Source organism: Electrophorus electricus, chromosome 6, assembly GCF_041902795.1.
Source record: "Electrophorus electricus isolate QZ-2024a chromosome 6, ASM4190279v1, whole genome shotgun sequence".
Taxonomy (NCBI): Eukaryota; Metazoa; Chordata; class Actinopteri; order Gymnotiformes; family Gymnotidae; genus Electrophorus; species Electrophorus electricus.
This window is the reverse complement of record NC_137502.1, coordinates 31850781-31868088: the sequence shown is the minus strand read 5'-3', so window position 1 is coordinate 31868088 and position 17308 is coordinate 31850781. Positions and strand designations below refer to the sequence as shown.

At 45.8% G+C, this 17308-nt stretch overlaps 4 protein-coding genes across 4 annotated transcripts; 2 read left to right on the top strand and 2 right to left on the bottom strand.

Annotated features, from left to right (window-relative positions):
- The first annotated feature begins 217 nt into the window (after window positions 1-217).
- On the top strand, window positions 218-5939 carry crb3a (crumbs homolog 3a). The gene is made up of 4 exons (XM_027026784.3): window positions 218-1500; window positions 1971-2173; window positions 3506-3540; window positions 3683-5939. The coding sequence occupies exons 2-4, from the start codon at window positions 2086-2088 to the stop codon at window positions 3887-3889; spliced, it is 330 nt and encodes a 109-aa protein (XP_026882585.1). The 5' UTR covers window positions 218-1500; window positions 1971-2085; the 3' UTR covers window positions 3890-5939.
- Window positions 5801-9165, bottom strand: tubb4bl (tubulin, beta 4B class IVb-like). The gene is made up of 4 exons (XM_027026768.3): window positions 8995-9165; window positions 8196-8304; window positions 7324-7434; window positions 5801-7158 (listed from the first exon to the last, which is right to left on the bottom strand). The coding sequence occupies exons 1-4, from the start codon at window positions 9049-9051 to the stop codon at window positions 6101-6103; spliced, it is 1335 nt and encodes a 444-aa protein (XP_026882569.2). The 5' UTR covers window positions 9052-9165; the 3' UTR covers window positions 5801-6100.
- A 1351-nt stretch (window positions 9166-10516) lies between these two features.
- On the top strand, window positions 10517-14277 carry LOC113587854 (E3 ubiquitin-protein ligase TRIM35). The gene is made up of 6 exons (XM_027026767.3): window positions 10517-11090; window positions 11519-11614; window positions 11712-11942; window positions 12721-12743; window positions 13006-13124; window positions 13547-14277. The coding sequence occupies exons 1-6, from the start codon at window positions 10689-10691 to the stop codon at window positions 14098-14100; spliced, it is 1425 nt and encodes a 474-aa protein (XP_026882568.2). The 5' UTR covers window positions 10517-10688; the 3' UTR covers window positions 14101-14277.
- A 1929-nt stretch (window positions 14278-16206) lies between these two features.
- Window positions 16207-17070, bottom strand: LOC113587862 (G-protein coupled receptor 183-like; the record flags this gene model as incomplete). Its single annotated transcript, XM_035525466.2, has 1 exon — window positions 16207-17070. A coding segment is annotated over one exon (864 nt), but the record flags the coding sequence as incomplete, so codon positions are not given.
- Between the last annotated feature and the right edge of the window lie 238 nt (window positions 17071-17308).

The following is a 17308-nucleotide window of genomic DNA, read 5'->3' as shown; positions in this document are numbered from 1 at the left end:
ATGGGATTAGACTAATGTAAACAGAATAAATCCGAAAATATCTGTTTTACCAGCAACCAGTTAACTAACTCAATCAATTAATTTTTAGATGTCAACATGTTTAACAACTTCAAATTTAGTGAAGCAGATGAAATACAATACTACTTTTTCATGTGCTAAATAAAACCTAAATATCACAAAATGTCGCAGATTCCTGCCTTAGGATATTCGTGTTTATCTGTGTACTTTATGGCTCACAATCCTCTGAAGGTAGCAAAACGCTTACATCAGTAAGAAGCCAATAACAAGTCTTGGTTATTTAACATGTAGTGATTGGTACCTGAGACTGCTGACCAAAAAGATTTATGGGAAAGAACAAATTAGGTGTGAATATCTTTACTTAAATTAAGAAAATCCTAGGTCAAATCCAAACAAGCATATCAGTGTCTGTCTGTCTCTGTCTGTCTGTCTGTCTGTCTGTCTGTCTGTCTGTCTCTCTCTCTCTCTCTCTTCCTTACTCACTCTCAAGAACTCATCAGAAGTTGTTTTTGCCTTTTCCCACTATAAGTCTGGAAAATAAATAGCCGCCACCAAAATACAGTTCTTAATACATTCTTCTTTACAAGAGGCCTATATCTGTAAAAACAAATCTTTGCGCTTATTGCCTAACAGTTGCTAACTGGTTAATAATATTGTCCAGAAGGAGGATGGATTAACGGTATTGTGGAATGTCAAACATTTTTGAGCCCTCGGAGGGTTGAGATTAACCGCCTGACCGGATAGGCTCCAGCTGGAGGTCGCAGCGAGAGTTGCGCAGTACCTGACAAGCAACGAGGCTGCTTCGGCAACTGAGTAGGAAATAAATGTGCCGAACATATTAAAGCCCTCGAGTAATATTTTTTTTTCGGTTGTAGAGTTCTAAATAGATATTTGGAAATCTATTTAGCTTTCAATATACAATAGGTATAGGACAATAAGTATCATGTACACAAAGAACTACAAATTAAACTAAAATAGTCCGAGTATTTTCAAAATACAGCAGAATAAGGTTCTTAAAATACATCCGACTATTGTTCAGTGCAGAATGGAATCCACGCGTCGCTCCAGTGGGCAGGTGGATTTTTACGCGAGCTGAACGCGCACAATGGCACGTCTGTCTCGAGCCACAGGTTGTAGCTGAGCTCAGGTACTGTAATATGAGCCCAAACCATGTGATCACCAGTGGGAATTTAGGAGGAAGAAAAAAAAAAACATCAACGTATGTGTTGAATGATCTCGACATACCCGTGAGTACGTATGTGTTTCGCGAGTCGACCAGGACCAGGACAGAAGCCGGCGAGCAGCGTTTGGCCACAAGCAAAATGCCCGTTAACACAAAACACGAGTGTGGAGGCAGATTCGCTTTAGTAAACGAATTCAACTGTTAAGGTGAAGCGGAAGCGACCTATGATCGGTCAAACTGGATGTACCTTCCTACTGAAACCAGAAGAGCCCGAACGTCTTTGGAAAGTGCGCGGACAGGTAAACCGTCACACAGATTATTTCACAGTCTACCTGTAACCTGTTGTGTTCTGTATGCGTGAATTTTCCCATTCATAGTTGTGACAGAGAGCAAATATTTGCCCAGTGCGTTGCAAACTAAATTAATCCGGAGGCACGTAGAGCATCACCTTTATTTTGCATTTCTGTAAGAGCAACACTGTAAAATCCACACTAATAATCCACATTAATAATCCACATTAATAGGCTTTTAGTGTTTCCCCTAGGTGTTTGTAGCTGTGACTCGTGCATAATTCTGCTTTGTTGGAAAATTTTGTCAGTAAATGGAAGGAACCAAGGTTCTGTTTGGATCAGTGTAAACAGATCTTCCTGTTCTTTTAAAATCATTCAAACTTGGAGTTATTAGCTGAACACCTGATCACGAGGTTTCACCTAAACAAAGCAAAACTACGTCTTAACCTAGGTGTGTCCTCTGTCCTGCTGTTTCTCAGAGCACGCCACCAGTGTTGTGGTCCTGTCAGGGCTTGCCATGGTGTGTTGGTCGCTGCTGATCAGTGCGCCCCAGGCCTGAGCCTCTGGGTGGATGAAGGCAGCGTTTGCCTACAAATGGACTCCACTCCAGCCACAATGGTGCAGGTGTGGTTAGCCACAGGGAGTGCTTTGCTTCTAGTTATTGGAACTGCGTCGGCCCAGGGTGAGTCACAACCGCCACTCTAGCTCAACACTCTTCCGAAACTGTAGGGCATCTTTACAAGGGAAGAAGCCTGAATTATGAATCACACACAGACACAGACACACACACACACACACACACACACACACACAAAACAAATAGGAAAAAACCTGAGCAGAATTACACTGGAGTGACCTGAACATACAACACCACAGCTCAGTGAACATGAGCAGATATTGTCTACAGCAGCTCGTACAAGCGCATACATGCTGGTTTGTTTTAGAAACGCTAGCCGTTTTGACAGAGGAAATGTTAAGTACGCCCCTTACACAGATGCTTGGAGAAAGAAGAAAAGATAAGCCTACGGCTGTACCCAGTCAAGCTGTGTAAAGCCTTGTCCTAGACGGAAATGTTGTCCCATGGAAGTCCCTGCACACGACTCCTAATCAGATATACCAAGTTTCTGTGTTGCTCTATTATTTTAGCGATCACTAATATGAAAACTTACAGTAACTTAAAAATATCAGTTGAAAAAAGTATTGGAATATTTTGGAGACGCTGATGCAGCAAAGAAACGGCCAACGAGAGAGAGGAAGGCAAGAGGAAAGTGAGATGTTAATCATTTACATGAGTAAATAATCATCCACAGAGGGATGAAGGTGCACTGAGATAACAGAAATAAGAAGTCAGTGGGAATGTGTTTGGTCATATGCTACTTCAGTTGAGGTGTTCTGTTTGAGTATCTGCTGAAGTTATAAACTGGAGACTTCTGATGAAACACATGCTTACGTAATACTTTGTGTTTTCAACATTTTTGCCGTAAGTGTGTTCAATGTAAAAGACGTCACACTCGACAGAGGTTCCTATCCAGTGTGATTTGTATTTATCAGTATGACATGATATGTGCTTCCTGGGAACTGAACCCATGACCTTGGTGTTGCTAGAACCTTGTTCTACCAGCTCTACCAGGTGAGCTACAGGGCACTAGGCAGGTTGGCCCTGCTGAATGCTGAATCATCCTGTAGTTTTGGCCAGGCCTCCTCTCCCAGGGGCACTCTTTGTGCATGGCTTCTTGTTTTCTCCTGCTTGTTTAAAGCTGCCCGCCCAGCAAGCCGTGTCGTGGTCTAGAACTCTGTGAAGTCCCTCGTCAGGCTAAGACATTAGAGCAGCTCCGACTCTCCAGACTGGATGAACATTATGACCAACAGGGCAGTGAAACAGTTGTCATGGCGAATGTGGCAGTTATGACGTTGAGAACAGTGGGCCACTAGACTGAGTGGATTTGTAATGTACAATGCACACGTGACAGATTGAGTTGGTGTCTTTATCTCATCACCTCCCTGTTTTTCACAGAACCTACCACAGTAACGACTACAACTCCCAGCCCTGTGAGTAAATATCGCTAAGATGTCTTTGCAGTTATCATAAAAGCGCAGTGTGGCTGGTGTGTGCGCACGTGCGTGCGTGTGTGAGTCTCACCAGTACTGCAGTGGCCCAGCTGACTGACCTCCGTTCCTTGCCTGTGTACAGGGGCCCAATGTTGTGGCGATCGTGGTGCCCATAGTGGTGGTGGTGGTGCTGCTGCTAGTCGGGCTGCTCATCTTCCTCTTCTGCGTGGTGAAGAAGAAGCGGCAGACAGAGGGCACATACCAGCCCAGCGCCGAGGAGCAGAGTGGGGCACGCAGCGTGGAGGTGCCCAACACCCTCAAGCTGCCCAAGGAGGAGAGACTCATCTGAGGTGCCCGGCAGCCACTCCCAGCTGCCGTTCCCCCGCCATGGTGCTGCTCCTGGGCCTGGCCCGCCACCACACCTGCCTCCCTCTCGCTACCGTAGGGGAAGAGTCCATTTCCAACAAAACGAACATGATTATTTTCTAATGAATCGCAGAAGCACATGAGTGGGACTGGGAGGCGTTTCTGCACAGCTGAAGATGGGAACGGACGCTCTTCTTAAAACACCTGGCTCTGGTCTGGAAGACTCAGACAATCTAGAAAACGCTCCCCGCAGGAGTCCTGCGGACAAACACAGACTGCTTTACCAGACTAGTCCATCTGAAAACCCTGCAGAGATCCTAGGGTACGGGCAGGCACAAACGTATGCAAGTGGTCTTGCAAACAGTCTGGCTTTGAACAGACAATGACCAAAGCTATCTGGGCTGATTAGTTCATAGATGTGGTACAAAGTGCCAGCAGCATCTATAAGGAGAGCCTCCAGAGGTACTTACCTTGGCAGTTCACGACGCACTCGGTTTTTCCTGTTCTTAAGAGTATATTGTTACAATTTCATTTCAGATTTTTAAGCGTTGATTGAAGTTGCTTTGATTTGCCTGATGAAGTATGTGTTGTGTAGTTCAAAAATGTTTTTCATATAATTTTTAAAAAATCTATAATTTTAAAGACGTTTATCCAGATACTCATATTGATCTAATGTTAGCAATGCCGATGCTGGAAGCATGATGGTCAGAGATGAAGTGTTCATCAGGTTCTTTATACCAACAGTGATTGTTTACCTCAGTTTTCACCATCAACAGAATACGTGCAACAATATTTATCTGAAAACTCCCACAGTACAGCAATGAATTGTATCTAGGAAATACATTATTTAATCAAATACTACAAATTTAATCAAACACATAATGAATATACTTGAATTATTTTCTTATCGCAGATTCTTTTTAACCTGTAGATATTTGATCCTTTCATTCATTCATTCATTCATTCATTCATTCATTCCCTGTCATTCCTTGTTTCCAGTCATGAAGAGTAGATGTGTGCTGTGTATTAAGTCCTTATTTTTATGTGCAGTCAAATCGTAGCTTACCCTTATGTCCAGCATTTCCCGTGATAGTCTGGACCATGTTTGTGAACGTACACTGCAGCTGTCTCAAAAAATTGCTTGTCTAAACACTGATAAAGGAGAGAATCACTGACCTGAGCCTGCTTCTCACAGCCTTAGACATTTTGTCAAGGAGTTTTATAAGTATTATTATTCTACTCTAGTAAAGTATTTCACTGATTACAAAAAAAATAAAATGGATTTTATTATTATTATTATTATTATATAGCAAAAAGTGCCTGCATTCAGAACTTACTCTGTGAAGTTAAGGAGTGCAACAAACCCTCACTCCATTCTTTCAGCTTTTTAGTAAATTCAGCGTCATGACCGCTACTGTTTTTTTGTTGTTGTTTGTTTGTTTGTTTTCTGAAGCTCCTTTGCATAACTTTACACAGTTGTGAGGTACAGACTAAAGTCGTCCAGATCGGCTCCGCTAAAGGGTTCAGTGTGGCAAGTGCCTTGTGCTGAAGAATGCTGGACATTGTTGTGTTGGTAATGGCTTCTTTGATAACGTGTAGCATTTTGTGAATACCGCTGAAGGATGTCAGCTAGAATGCTGCTGACTGAAAAAATAGTTCACATCTTTGATTATATAACATATTTGTCTTGAAAATAGTTTTGGGGAAACTGCACCGTCTAGTGATCATGTTTTTTAATATTTAGATTATTCACAAGGATGTTTATTTTTTGTTAGGGATTAAGGTTTGGATACCTACCTTGCAGGTAATGCAAGCAAATATCGATTTAAAAAAAGTAGCCCAAAGCCTTTGTATTAAATTGTTGACAATACAGAAGAAACAGGGAAAACATCACTGGGGGTAGAGTACTGGCCTTTATTCAGACGGTGACTCGAACAGAGGGTTTTCTCAGATCTGAAGGCTTCACAATTAAAAGCACCCGCTTGACCCTCTGTAAGGTGATGTAAGAGGGTAACAGTGCAATGCATACACAAGACACCAAAACACAAAGTCAAATGAAAAAGTTGCACTATTCATTGTAAATGTCACTTTTCCATGAGTATGACCGGAGATTAGCAGAGACCTGTGTTACAGTGTTACAGGCATGGTGTACAACTGACTGGGGCGGGGCAGGGGGCGGAGCCCCGGCCGAGATTTAGGCGACCTCCTCCTCGCCCTCTTCCTCGAACTCGCCCTCCTCGGCCGTGGCATCCTGGTACTGCTGGTACTCGGACACCAGGTCGTTCATGTTGCTCTCAGCCTCGGTGAACTCCATCTCGTCCATCCCCTCGCCCGTGTACCAGTGCAGGAAGGCCTTGCGGCGGAACATGGCGGTGAACTGCTCGGAGATGCGCTTGAACAGCTCCTGGATGGCCGTGCTGTTGCCGATGAAGGTGGCGGCCATCTTGAGGCCGCGGGGCGGGATGTCGCACACGGCCGTCTTGACGTTGTTGGGGATCCACTCCACGAAGTAGCTGCTGTTCTTGTTCTGGACGTTGAGCATCTGCTCGTCCACCTCCTTCATGGACATGCGTCCGCGGAAGACGGCGGCCACGGTGAGGTAGCGGCCGTGGCGCGGGTCGCACGCCGCCATCATGTTTTTGGCGTCGAACATCTGCTGCGTGAGTTCGGGCACGGACAGGGAGCGGTACTGCTGGCTCCCCCTGCTGGTGAGGGGGGCGAAGCCCGGCATGAAGAAGTGCAGGCGGGGGAAGGGCACCATGTTGACGGCCAGTTTGCGCAGGTCGGCGTTGAGCTGCCCGGGGAACCTGAGGCAGGTGGTCACGCCGCTCATGGTGGCCGACACCAGGTGGTTGAGGTCGCCGTAGGTGGGAGTGGTCAGCTTGAGCGTGCGGAAGCAGATGTCGTAGAGCGCCTCGTTGTCGATGCAGTAGGTCTCGTCCGTGTTCTCCACCAGCTGGTGCACGGACAGCGTGGCGTTGTAGGGCTCCACCACCGTGTCGGACACCTTGGGCGAGGGCACCACGCTGAAGGTGTTCATGATGCGGTCGGGGTACTCCTCGCGGATCTTGCTGATGAGCAGGGTGCCCATGCCCGAGCCTGTGCCTCCGCCCAGCGAGTGCGTGAGCTGGAAGCCCTGCAGGCAATCACAGCTCTCTGCCTCCTTACGCACCACGTCCAGCACAGAGTCCACAAGCTCCGCCCCCTCCGTGTAGTGACCCTTCGCCCAGTTGTTTCCAGCACCACTTTGGCCTACAAACAGAATGTTTTGCACACAATGTTGGTGAATTTAACGCAACTGCTTTATTTAAACTTTATTTTTTGCAGAGAATACTGATCAAAGAGAGCAGACGTGAAGCAGTGTGTCTACAATGCAAAAGGGCAAATGGTGACCGGGAGAATAAACAGTGTTCTCACCAAAGACAAAGTTGTCGGGTCTAAAGATCTGTCCAAATGGCCCAGATCGGACCGAGTCCATGGTGCCAGGCTCCAGGTCCACGAGGATGGCTCGGGGAACGTACTTCCCACCTGAACAAAACAGAAAGAAAATATTATACAATCATAAGTGGATTTCTATGGTTTAAAAAATTCTCAAGCAGAGAGTTCTGAGTCATGCTCAGAATGTTAAACAAGTTAGTAAATTCTGGTAAATTTGGCTCTGGCTCTATCTCTGTGAGATTTATTAAATTCACCTACATTGTGTTTTTGACATTCTATACTCACATTACATTTCATTATATCTCCAGTTCCAGTGTTGCACCAAAATGTTTGTTTTCCATCCTTTTTTGTGTAAAATATTAAAAATATACTAGAATTTTCTAGAATGCACAGCGCTGTGCTCTTTTATTTGTTACAACAATCATGGGGGCTGTGTATGCATAAAGTCATGCCACCATAATCCAAAACAAAATTGTAAAAAAAAAAACCAAAAAACGCAAAGCAAAACACACATACAAAAACAACACACGGTGTTTGCGTGTGTGTGTGTGTGTGTGTGAACAGAAAAAAAACCCCAACAGACTATGGGAAATTGCCAAGCCATGACCACTTTTATAGTTGTTTGAAAACCTGAATCTTTTATTCTGTGTACAGACACTTTCCACTTCACCCTCTTGTGACTGGTCTGTATGACTGCACAATAATGCCATTATCTTGCATATATACATTTGTCTCTATGCACCCCTGTTTCCTTTCCTCAGTTTGGACAGAGCACTCTCCACCATTTCACTGCGAGTTATACTGTGTATGACTATGTATGTGATGAATAAACCGAACTTGAACTTGATTACCTGTAGCCTCATTGTAGTAAACACTGATCCTGTCTAGCTGCAGGTCGCTGTCTCCGTGGTACGTTCCGGTTGGGTCGATACCATGCTCATCACTGATCACCTCCCAGAACTATAAAGAGAGAGAGAGAGAGAGAGAGAGAGAGAGAGAGAGAGAGAGAGAGAGAGAGAGAGAGAGAGAGAGAAAAAATAGGATGTGTCGTGTAGTGATGCTGTCATTTTTGTACTGCCATTACGAAATTTAGGTCACAAATTCTAAATGGATATCTTCGATGGAGTACATTGTAATTTGCACAATCAAAAGTAAAACTGATCACTACACAAGATGGGGTTGATGCTACAGTAAAATAGCCTGCCATATTCAGTTATTAACATAAACTGAAATATATATTAAATTAATTTATCCAAATATCTTGACGATAATTTTAGATATAAAAACAGAAAAAATAAAGAGGTTTTTTCACCATCCAATCTACGTCAAGGAATGGATGAATTCAAATCTTTTCATGCGCAACGTCTGGACATTTAACAAAAAGACGCTGCGCGCATTAAATCGCTTCTGCGCCTCGCTTCCACGTAGGAATTGCATTTTGAAAAATTGCGCATAGTATAATCTCGGTTCATCGTAAATAATTTGCAGTTGGTGCGAAAATGACTAAGAAGCATCCTCCATTTTACGCTGCGGCTTTCTAGAGAATTCTTGAGGGCGGATTAACAGCCATACAGCATTTTTTTGCACGCACTCTATGATCCAAAGCTACTTTTTTACTTTCATGCAAAACAACCACCGTTTGACTTTTACCTTAGCTCCGATCTGGTTGCCACACTGGCCGGCTTGCAGGTGCACTATTTCACGCATCGTGCAAATGGTAGCCAAGGAGCGGGGATGGAGAATTTGATGGCGGTCTGCGGAGCGCTAAAGGACAGGGCTGAGTCTCGTGAGTGCGCTTCTCATAGCGTGAGACTACACCCGCCTCTCTCGCGGCTACTGGGCTGAAGCTGTGGTGCAACATGACGTCATCCCCATGGTAACCAAGACCGGAGGAGAGAAGGAGGACCTTACGCTCGTGGAGAAACCGGATAGGATGCTGTGATTTGGACTTAAATTACAAACGGATCTCAGTGAACGGCTATCAAAGTCGAATGTGAATATATTTAATATTAAATAATGCTGACAAAAATTATTGGATTGATTAGACTGGAATGATTAGAACAAATACCCTTTCACTATCAGTTAATCTCTGGACTTTTTTTTTTTTTTTTTTTTTTTACAAATGCGCTTTGTCATTAACATTTGGCAATTTCTACTAACCGATTTCCACAACCACTAAAAGATCTGCCTCATAGCTATGCTTATATCTGCTGTAACCATTGCTAATGGGCTAATGGCTGTCACCAACTGTGTGGTAACAGAAAGGCCAGACTGTAATTGTACACCCAGGTAGGTGATTCCAACAAAACGGCTGGTGAGTTTAAATGTCTGAATGTTCAGACAAATTACAATGCTGTTACCACATCTGTACAACACACACAACAAAACAGGGAGAGAAAAAAAGATTTTTTTTTTCTTTTCTGAGTGCTGTCCAATGAAAACTTTAATCAACAACTTTAATTACTGGCAGTAGATAACAAAGCAGAAATATCAGACCTGCAGTAATCTAGCCAGCAGTAACACTGAATCGGGCCTGCAGTGTGAAACTCCAGGCACTGAAGTATTCCAGCGTATGCTAATGCTACTCAATACAATTACAGTTCCCTCCCTGCTGTGTGAGCTGGATCTCAGCCCAAGCCACGTAAAGTGCTTTAGAACAGTTTGGGCTTGTGAGCTTTATTTAGTAGTATGAAGGCAGGAGAGAAGACGCATTGGCAGTTACTGCCTCCAGTGTGGTTTTAAATTCCTTTTGGCCCCACCCAAGAAGTTAACTTATGCCTCCTGGTGTCCATTGTGCATCCCATAAACACCAGCACTGGATTTGATCATGGTTTTATGGGCTCATGCGACTGTTGACAGACCATATGTCTGTTCTCAAGGTAGACTGCATATTCTAACATAAGCCATGCAAGGCAGAAGCAAAGTTTCATTTCTGTGAAATTTATTACATTAAAGGAGATTTTTAGATAGTGCAAATGAACATGACCGCTGAAAAAACAAACGTAAATTAATGACATTCTTATCAGAACTGCAAAAATGGGGAAAACCTCACTAATCCCTATCAGGGTCTGAAGCACTGCACACCGAGCCTCTGCAGGTTTGACTTCCTGTCGCAGGTCCCGTGTGCCCCGCCTCCCTCTCTGTTGTTACTGCATGCCTGAACAGCCCGAGCTGCGTCTGCTCCCGGAGTCCTCAGCAAACCGGCCAAGCAGGACAAGCTTGTCAAAGTGCCGATGCCCTAGCTTGTCTCTCATTGATGCCCCACGCCAACACACATGCGAGGGATCAAAACAGGACCTTTTTGCTGAACGTGAGAGAAGCTTCCGTACCTGTGTGCAGACGGCATGTCGTCCAGCCTACCAGAGGAGGACCTGTCGTGTCCCGTGTGCTGCGACATCTTCCGAGACCCGGTCCTGCTGTCCTGCAGCCACAGCTTCTGCCGGGGTTGCCTGCAGCGCTTCTGGGAGGTGTCTCGCATGCGGGACTGTCCCGTGTGCAGGCGCAGGGCCTCCAGGAGGAGCCCTCCCTGCAACCTGGCCCTGAAGAACCTGTGCGAGGCCGTCCTGCAGGGCCGCAGAGCGGCGGCAGCGGCAGCAGGCGTGGGCACGGCGTGCCGCCTCCACGGCCAGGCACTGAAGCTCTTTTGCGCAGATGAGCAGCTGCCCGTCTGCCCCATGTGCCAGGCCTCCAACGCACACAAAGCGCATGAGTGCTGTCCGGCGGGGGTGGCCGCGCAGGACCGTAAGGTACAGCCTGACACTGGGGCATTGTGTCGCTGCTTCTGTGCTACATTGTATGCTGTGGAATACTTGCCCCTGTTCTGCAGTCTTTGAGCAGCTGGTCTGAGAAAATGCATCTTATCAGGTCTGGTCTGACACTCTTGGAGGGTTCTGCCAGAGAAACATAGCCTAAGCATTCCTGAGCATCAATTTTGCATTCCTGGCATGCAGAAAAAGCTACTTTCAAGCTGTTGTGTTTTTGAAAAAGTGCACTAAAGTCCACATGTTCACATGTTTGAATTAGGAACATTATGTTTCTAATTTTGGGAGGAGAAAGCCTAAGTTATGCTTAAATAATTTGTTAGTTTGAAAGTACTCATTTGTTCTTTTATTAAAAACTGTACAATGCATTACAGTAATTGAGTCTAGATCTCATTTGTAAAATTGTTTCACAGGACAAACTCAGTGCAGCACTGCAGATCCTGAAGGATAAACTGGAAGCAATAAATAAACTTAGGATCACTACAGCTGTGACACTGGAGCATATCAAGGTAGTAAGACTATTTCTAATTACAACAAAACTGATGTTACAAGAAAAAAAAAAACACATGGAAAAAACAAAAATATTATGATGTGTGTGTGTTTCAGTGTCAGACCCAGCTAACAGAAAAACGAATAAGAGATCAATTCCTGGAGTTCCATCACTTCCTGCGAGAGGAGGAAGAAGCCAGGGTGTCCACGCTGAAGGAAGAAGAAGAGAAGAGAGTCCTCGCCGTGAAAGAGCGAGATAGAGATCTGAGGAGTAGGATGGCCTCTCTTGTGGACATCATCAGGATCACGGAGCAGGAGATGGCTGCAGATGACGCAGAGATGCTGCAGGTAAGGCCACTCCTTCTGGCGTGCTCCTGTGTAGGTTTATGTTTGTCATTCACCTGCATTGTCTTTGAGGTGTGGGCTTATCATCACTGTTTTAGAGGTGTGTGGGCTGATCGTTGCTGTTTTATAGGTGTGCGCTTATCATCACTGTTTTAGAGGTGTGGGCTTATCATCACTGTTTTAGAGGTGTGTGGGCTGATCGTTGCTCTTTTATAGGTGCGCACTGATCATTGTTTTAAAGGTGTGGGCTGATCATCACTGTTTTAGAGGTGTGGGCTGATCGTCCTTGTTTTACAGGTGTGGGCTTATTGTCACTGTTTTAGAGGTGTGGACTGATCATCATTGTTTTAGAGGTGTGGACTGATTGTTACTGTTTTAGAGCTGTGGGCTTATCGTCACTGTTTTAGAGGTGGGGGTGGATCATCCTTGTTTTAGAGGTGTGGGCTCATTGTCACTATTTTAGAGGTGTGGGCTGATCATCATTGTTTTACAGGTGTGCGCTGATCATCATTTTTTTAGAGGTGTGTGGGCTGATCATCATTGTTTTAGAGGTGTGGGCTGATCACTGTTTTGGAGGTGTGGGCTGATCATCACTGTTTTAGAGGTGTGGGCTGATCATTGTTTTAGAGGTGTGGGCTGATCATTGTTTTAGAGGTGTGGGCTCATCATTGTTTTAGAGGTGCGTGGGCCGATTGTCATTGCATAATGTCTTTTTTCCTTAGCCATAATTCTGACTTCCATGTATTAATCACAGTTCACTGTATTTTATTTACTTTTATAGAATTTCAAATCCACCATGGAGAGGTATGTAGAAACTTTTCCCTACTTCAGAACTTTCTGTTGGCCTCAGGAATTGCTGGAACAGAGTAACAGTTAGCCTGGCAAACATCTGAGTTCACTAACAGAGATAGAAGCTCACCCACATGTTCTTTTACTTGAAAGCATCTGTTATTTAATACTCAAAACCAGATGGCCAATTACATTGAATCATTATGGGATCTTCAAGAGACTAAACCAGGTTAAACCACTAAACTTCTAAATGAAACACTTGTGATTGTTTCTACAGAGTGCAGAATTCACTCCCGGATCCAGAGGGATTTTGTGGATCATTAATAGACGAGGCCAAGCATTTGAGTAACCTGAAATTCCACGTCTGGGAGAAGATGCAAGGAATAGCACCTTACTGTGAGTACCCTACAGAACCACGAGGGGGCAGTGATATTCCTTAATTGAGGAGCCATCGACAGGTTTTTGTCAAAACAGAGTAAACTCAATTTGCAAATAAATACATTTTTTAAATAATACATTCTCAACAGACACAGGTCAGCTGCTAGTTGGTAATGGTAGTTCAGTGGTTAAGGTAATTGTCTAGTAATCAGAAGGTTGCTGGTTCAAGCCCTGCCACTGTTAGGCTCCTGCGCAAGACCCTTAACCCTCAGTTGCTCTAGTTTGTACTCAGTCATAATTTTAAGTCGCTCTGGATAAAAGCATCAGCTAAATGCCAGCAATGTAAATAATAAGTAATTCATAAAACCACATATTTTATGACTTTGGCGGTATGATTGAACATGTCTTTATTTTGGCCTGGTTCTGCATTGCCTGCTCAGCTCCCGTAACATTGGACCCAAACACCGCCCATCCTTGCTTGAGCCTATCAGAGGACCTGACATGTGTTCGCTATATGAGCCCGTCCCGCTCCCTTCCCAACAGCCCCGAGCGTTTCCGCGTCAGCGCCGAGGTGCTGGGCTCGGTTGCTGTAGCCGGAGGCACCCACACTTGGGAGGTGGAGGTGGGCGGCAGCAAGGACTGGATTGTGGGCGTGGCCAGCGCGTCTGTGCGGCGGGATGCGGAGGTGGCTGCGCGCCCGGAAAACGGCTTCTGGACCCTGTGCCTGCGCGACGGCACATATCGGGCCATGGCGTCGCCGCCCAGGACGCTGCTGGTCGGCAGGAAGCTGCGGAGGTTGGCCGTCCGGCTGGACCAGGATGCGGGACAGGTGTCTTTCTCCAGTCCCTCCGACGGGCACATCCTGCATGTGTTCACACACACGTTCACGGAGAAGGTGCTGCCGTACTTCTACACGCAAAGCGATCGGCCTCTGAAGATTCTGCCGAAGCCTGTGGTCATTTCGGTGAAGGAGAACCAACCTCTTGATTCATAAAGCTGCATGTATCGATGAAGCACATCTTTCTTTTAATTAAGAATAAAGTCGAAGACGGTGGCTGGCACAAACTAGTGGTTTTGTGGTGCTGATGCTGTGTGCAACTTAGCAACCTTTACTCTTCATGGTTAACAGAAAGGTGTTTAGACACAGTTTATCTCTACAAAGAACATGTCAAATGATCTGCACTGGTAGAATTTCATCAAAATAAATTTATGTGTATAATATTGATGTTGAATATATTCATGCTGTTACTCTTATTTAAAAAACCCAGTTTCAACCTTGCTGGTCTGTGTGTGGGACGAACACAGGGTAAGATGAGCACTGTAGAGCTCTATAGATAACTATAGATCATGGGCCAGACATGAAGGAGGTATGGTGATAGGGAATATTTCAAAGGCTATCCCCATGAACAGATGTCTACTGTCTTTGCCTTCACACCACTGGGTTGGATTTTCCACCTTTGTAAAGTCACAGATGACTAACGCTGGAACCTAGTTCCATGGCGGTTAGGTCTCGATCACAACCTGCCTACCGTTGTATTAGAGTTATGCAGTATGATGGACAAAGTGTTCAGGACTGAGAGATTAAAGTCCCAGTTTCTTTCAACAGTGATACACAGAGGAACACAATTCATCATGCAGTATCCAGTAGTGCTAGTGCAGTCCTGGAGCATAACCAAGGCTGGCAGCGAGGAGTGTGGCAGGATTTATCCCGTGTTTCACATGAGCGTTTTCCTTGTGCGCACACACCAGACCGATTACATGGGGGGTGGGGGTAATTAGCTAATGAGCTGAATCAGGTGCATTCAAGTAGGAAAACCCCTAAATTAACTGCGCAGCGCTGTGACTGGGTGTGGACGCTAGCGGAGTGGCGCTTTAGGCCCTGGCGGGGAGGCGGGGAGCTGCACGGAACAGCTGCCGACAGGCCCGTCGTGCTGTGCGTGCGCGAGCCAGCTGGCCCGGTTACCGAGCTCCGCCGACCGGGTCAAAGTTGGATTACGTACATACCACCTCGAGGGAAGCAGCATACGGGTCTTGTCTGTTCCAGTGTAAATAAATGAAGCCAACACGTAAAGACATTCACTAGACAAAAGTCAGTGACGTTTTTGTAGCGGAGAAAGAATTCGAAACACGCGGGAGAAACACAAAGACGTAAATGTGCACGGACAAGGTGAGCAAGGACACAACAATCAAGCGCAAAAGACGCTGAGATGACGAGGGCTTAGTTAAAAACACAAGAGATAGCGATAGCGACAAAACACGTTTTTTAGTGTTCGAGGGTGGGGTGTGGCGCAGAGGGCGAGTTCGCTGCGGCGCTCCGACACCCTCGCACAGCAGCAGTGCTATGTTAAGAACTGACCCCGGGTCAGTGGTTAGAGCGGCAGCGCTAAGTATGTCTAAGACACATCAGTCCCACTGTAACGAAGCTTGTGGTCTGACTTTGGCGTCCTTTTCCCTGCACGTCATATTCAGTGCTGAAGCGCTTTGATCGTGTCCCTGTTGTAATCAACCAAAAATCTTAGCATTCTGAGAGTGGACAGTGAAGGTTTCACACTTCATCTTTTATTGATACTTAAGTATTACCATCCATCCAGTAACTAGAAACCATACACTTGGTAAACCTCGCAGTATGTAGCAAATAAGGAAAATAAGGGCAATGTATACAGAAACTTTGAGCAGGGACGCATTTATATGTTCTCCAGTTTAACATTTTTAATTCTATATGTTAAATATGTACATGTATTTATTTGCAGAGAAAGATAGGGTTACAAATGCAACGCAGAGACAAACGAGAATTAATTTGGAAAACAATGACACTTATTTGCATTGAACACACGATGGCGCCATAATCCAGTTACAAAAGCTACTGCAAGACCGATGGAGAGACGCAGTAGCCTAACATACATTATTAAAGTCAGTCCTAACCAATCAAACCAACAGACAGAGAAATAATAGCAAACAAACAAACAAATAAACAATTAAAATTTTCAAAATAATATTTTGCAATATTATTTGGATGTCAGATATATTGTTTAAGGTATATATACTCCAGTAAAAAATGTTTCCAGAAACTTGCCATTCCACATCTCACATGGTGTCTCCCCTATGCTGGGGAGGCTTGTTTTTTCTCCTTGCGGCAGAACATCTTGGTGAAGGATCCGGGCTGGAAGGGTACCCTCTCCAGACGGGACAGGTAGACCAGCGGCTGAATGCTGCTGCTGATGTTGAGGAAGGCGAAGCCCACGGGCTGGATGTAGCAGGTGAAGGCCATGGGCGAGTAGTGGTCCTGGAAGGGGAACACGGCCACCAGCGGCAGGTAGTTGCACACGATGATGGCCAGGAGCGAGAGCACCACCTTGAAGGCCTTCTTCTTCATGGGGTGCATCTCGTCCTTGCCTGCGCCCCGCGAGCGCTTTAGGGCCCAGAGGATGGAGGTGTTGCACACCACCATCCACGTAAAGGTGGCCAGCACCTCAGCTGTGAAGACCTTCTCAAAGTTGGGGAGCCCGCCGACGGTCTTGGCTGAGGCGTAGGCGAATGTGAGGCCCAGGACGAGGGCGGCAAGTCCCGCCCGGTATGTGGTGGCTTTGAGCCTGCCGAAGGCAATGGGGAAGAGCACGGCCACGAAGCGGTCCAGGCAGATGCAGGAGAGGAAGAGCGGTCCGCTCGTGTCCTTCACGCCGTAGGAGAACTTCAGTGCCATCCAGGCCTTCATGCTCCGCCAGTGGTAGAGGTTGAGGAAGCTTACGGGCACCATCAGGCCGAAGTAGGCATCCATGAAGGCCAGGCAGCCCAGGAAGATGTCGGAGGTAGATGATTCGCGACGGTTTCGGATCAGGATGGCGATGACCAGGATGTTGGCTGGGAGCCCGACTACGATGTTGAAGGTCTGCACCGCCAGGTCAAAGACGATGCCCTCCACCATGTTGTCGCAGCCGTCGAACACGCTGAAAGGCTTGCTGGTGGTGTTGGCCGGTTCTGGGATGGTGGTGTTGGGTGGAGGTGTGGAGGGGAGGGTGTAGTTCATTCTGGAGTAGAAGGCGTATCGGGCCTGCATGGCTTCAGTGGAGATGATACTACTGAAATGGACACTGATGAACTGAGTAGAAATAAATATAGTAATAGTAATAAATAATATAGTAATATAGTAATTATCATAATCTTTTTCATCGAGCATTGTCTAATAAAAGCTGTGACAGGTTGAG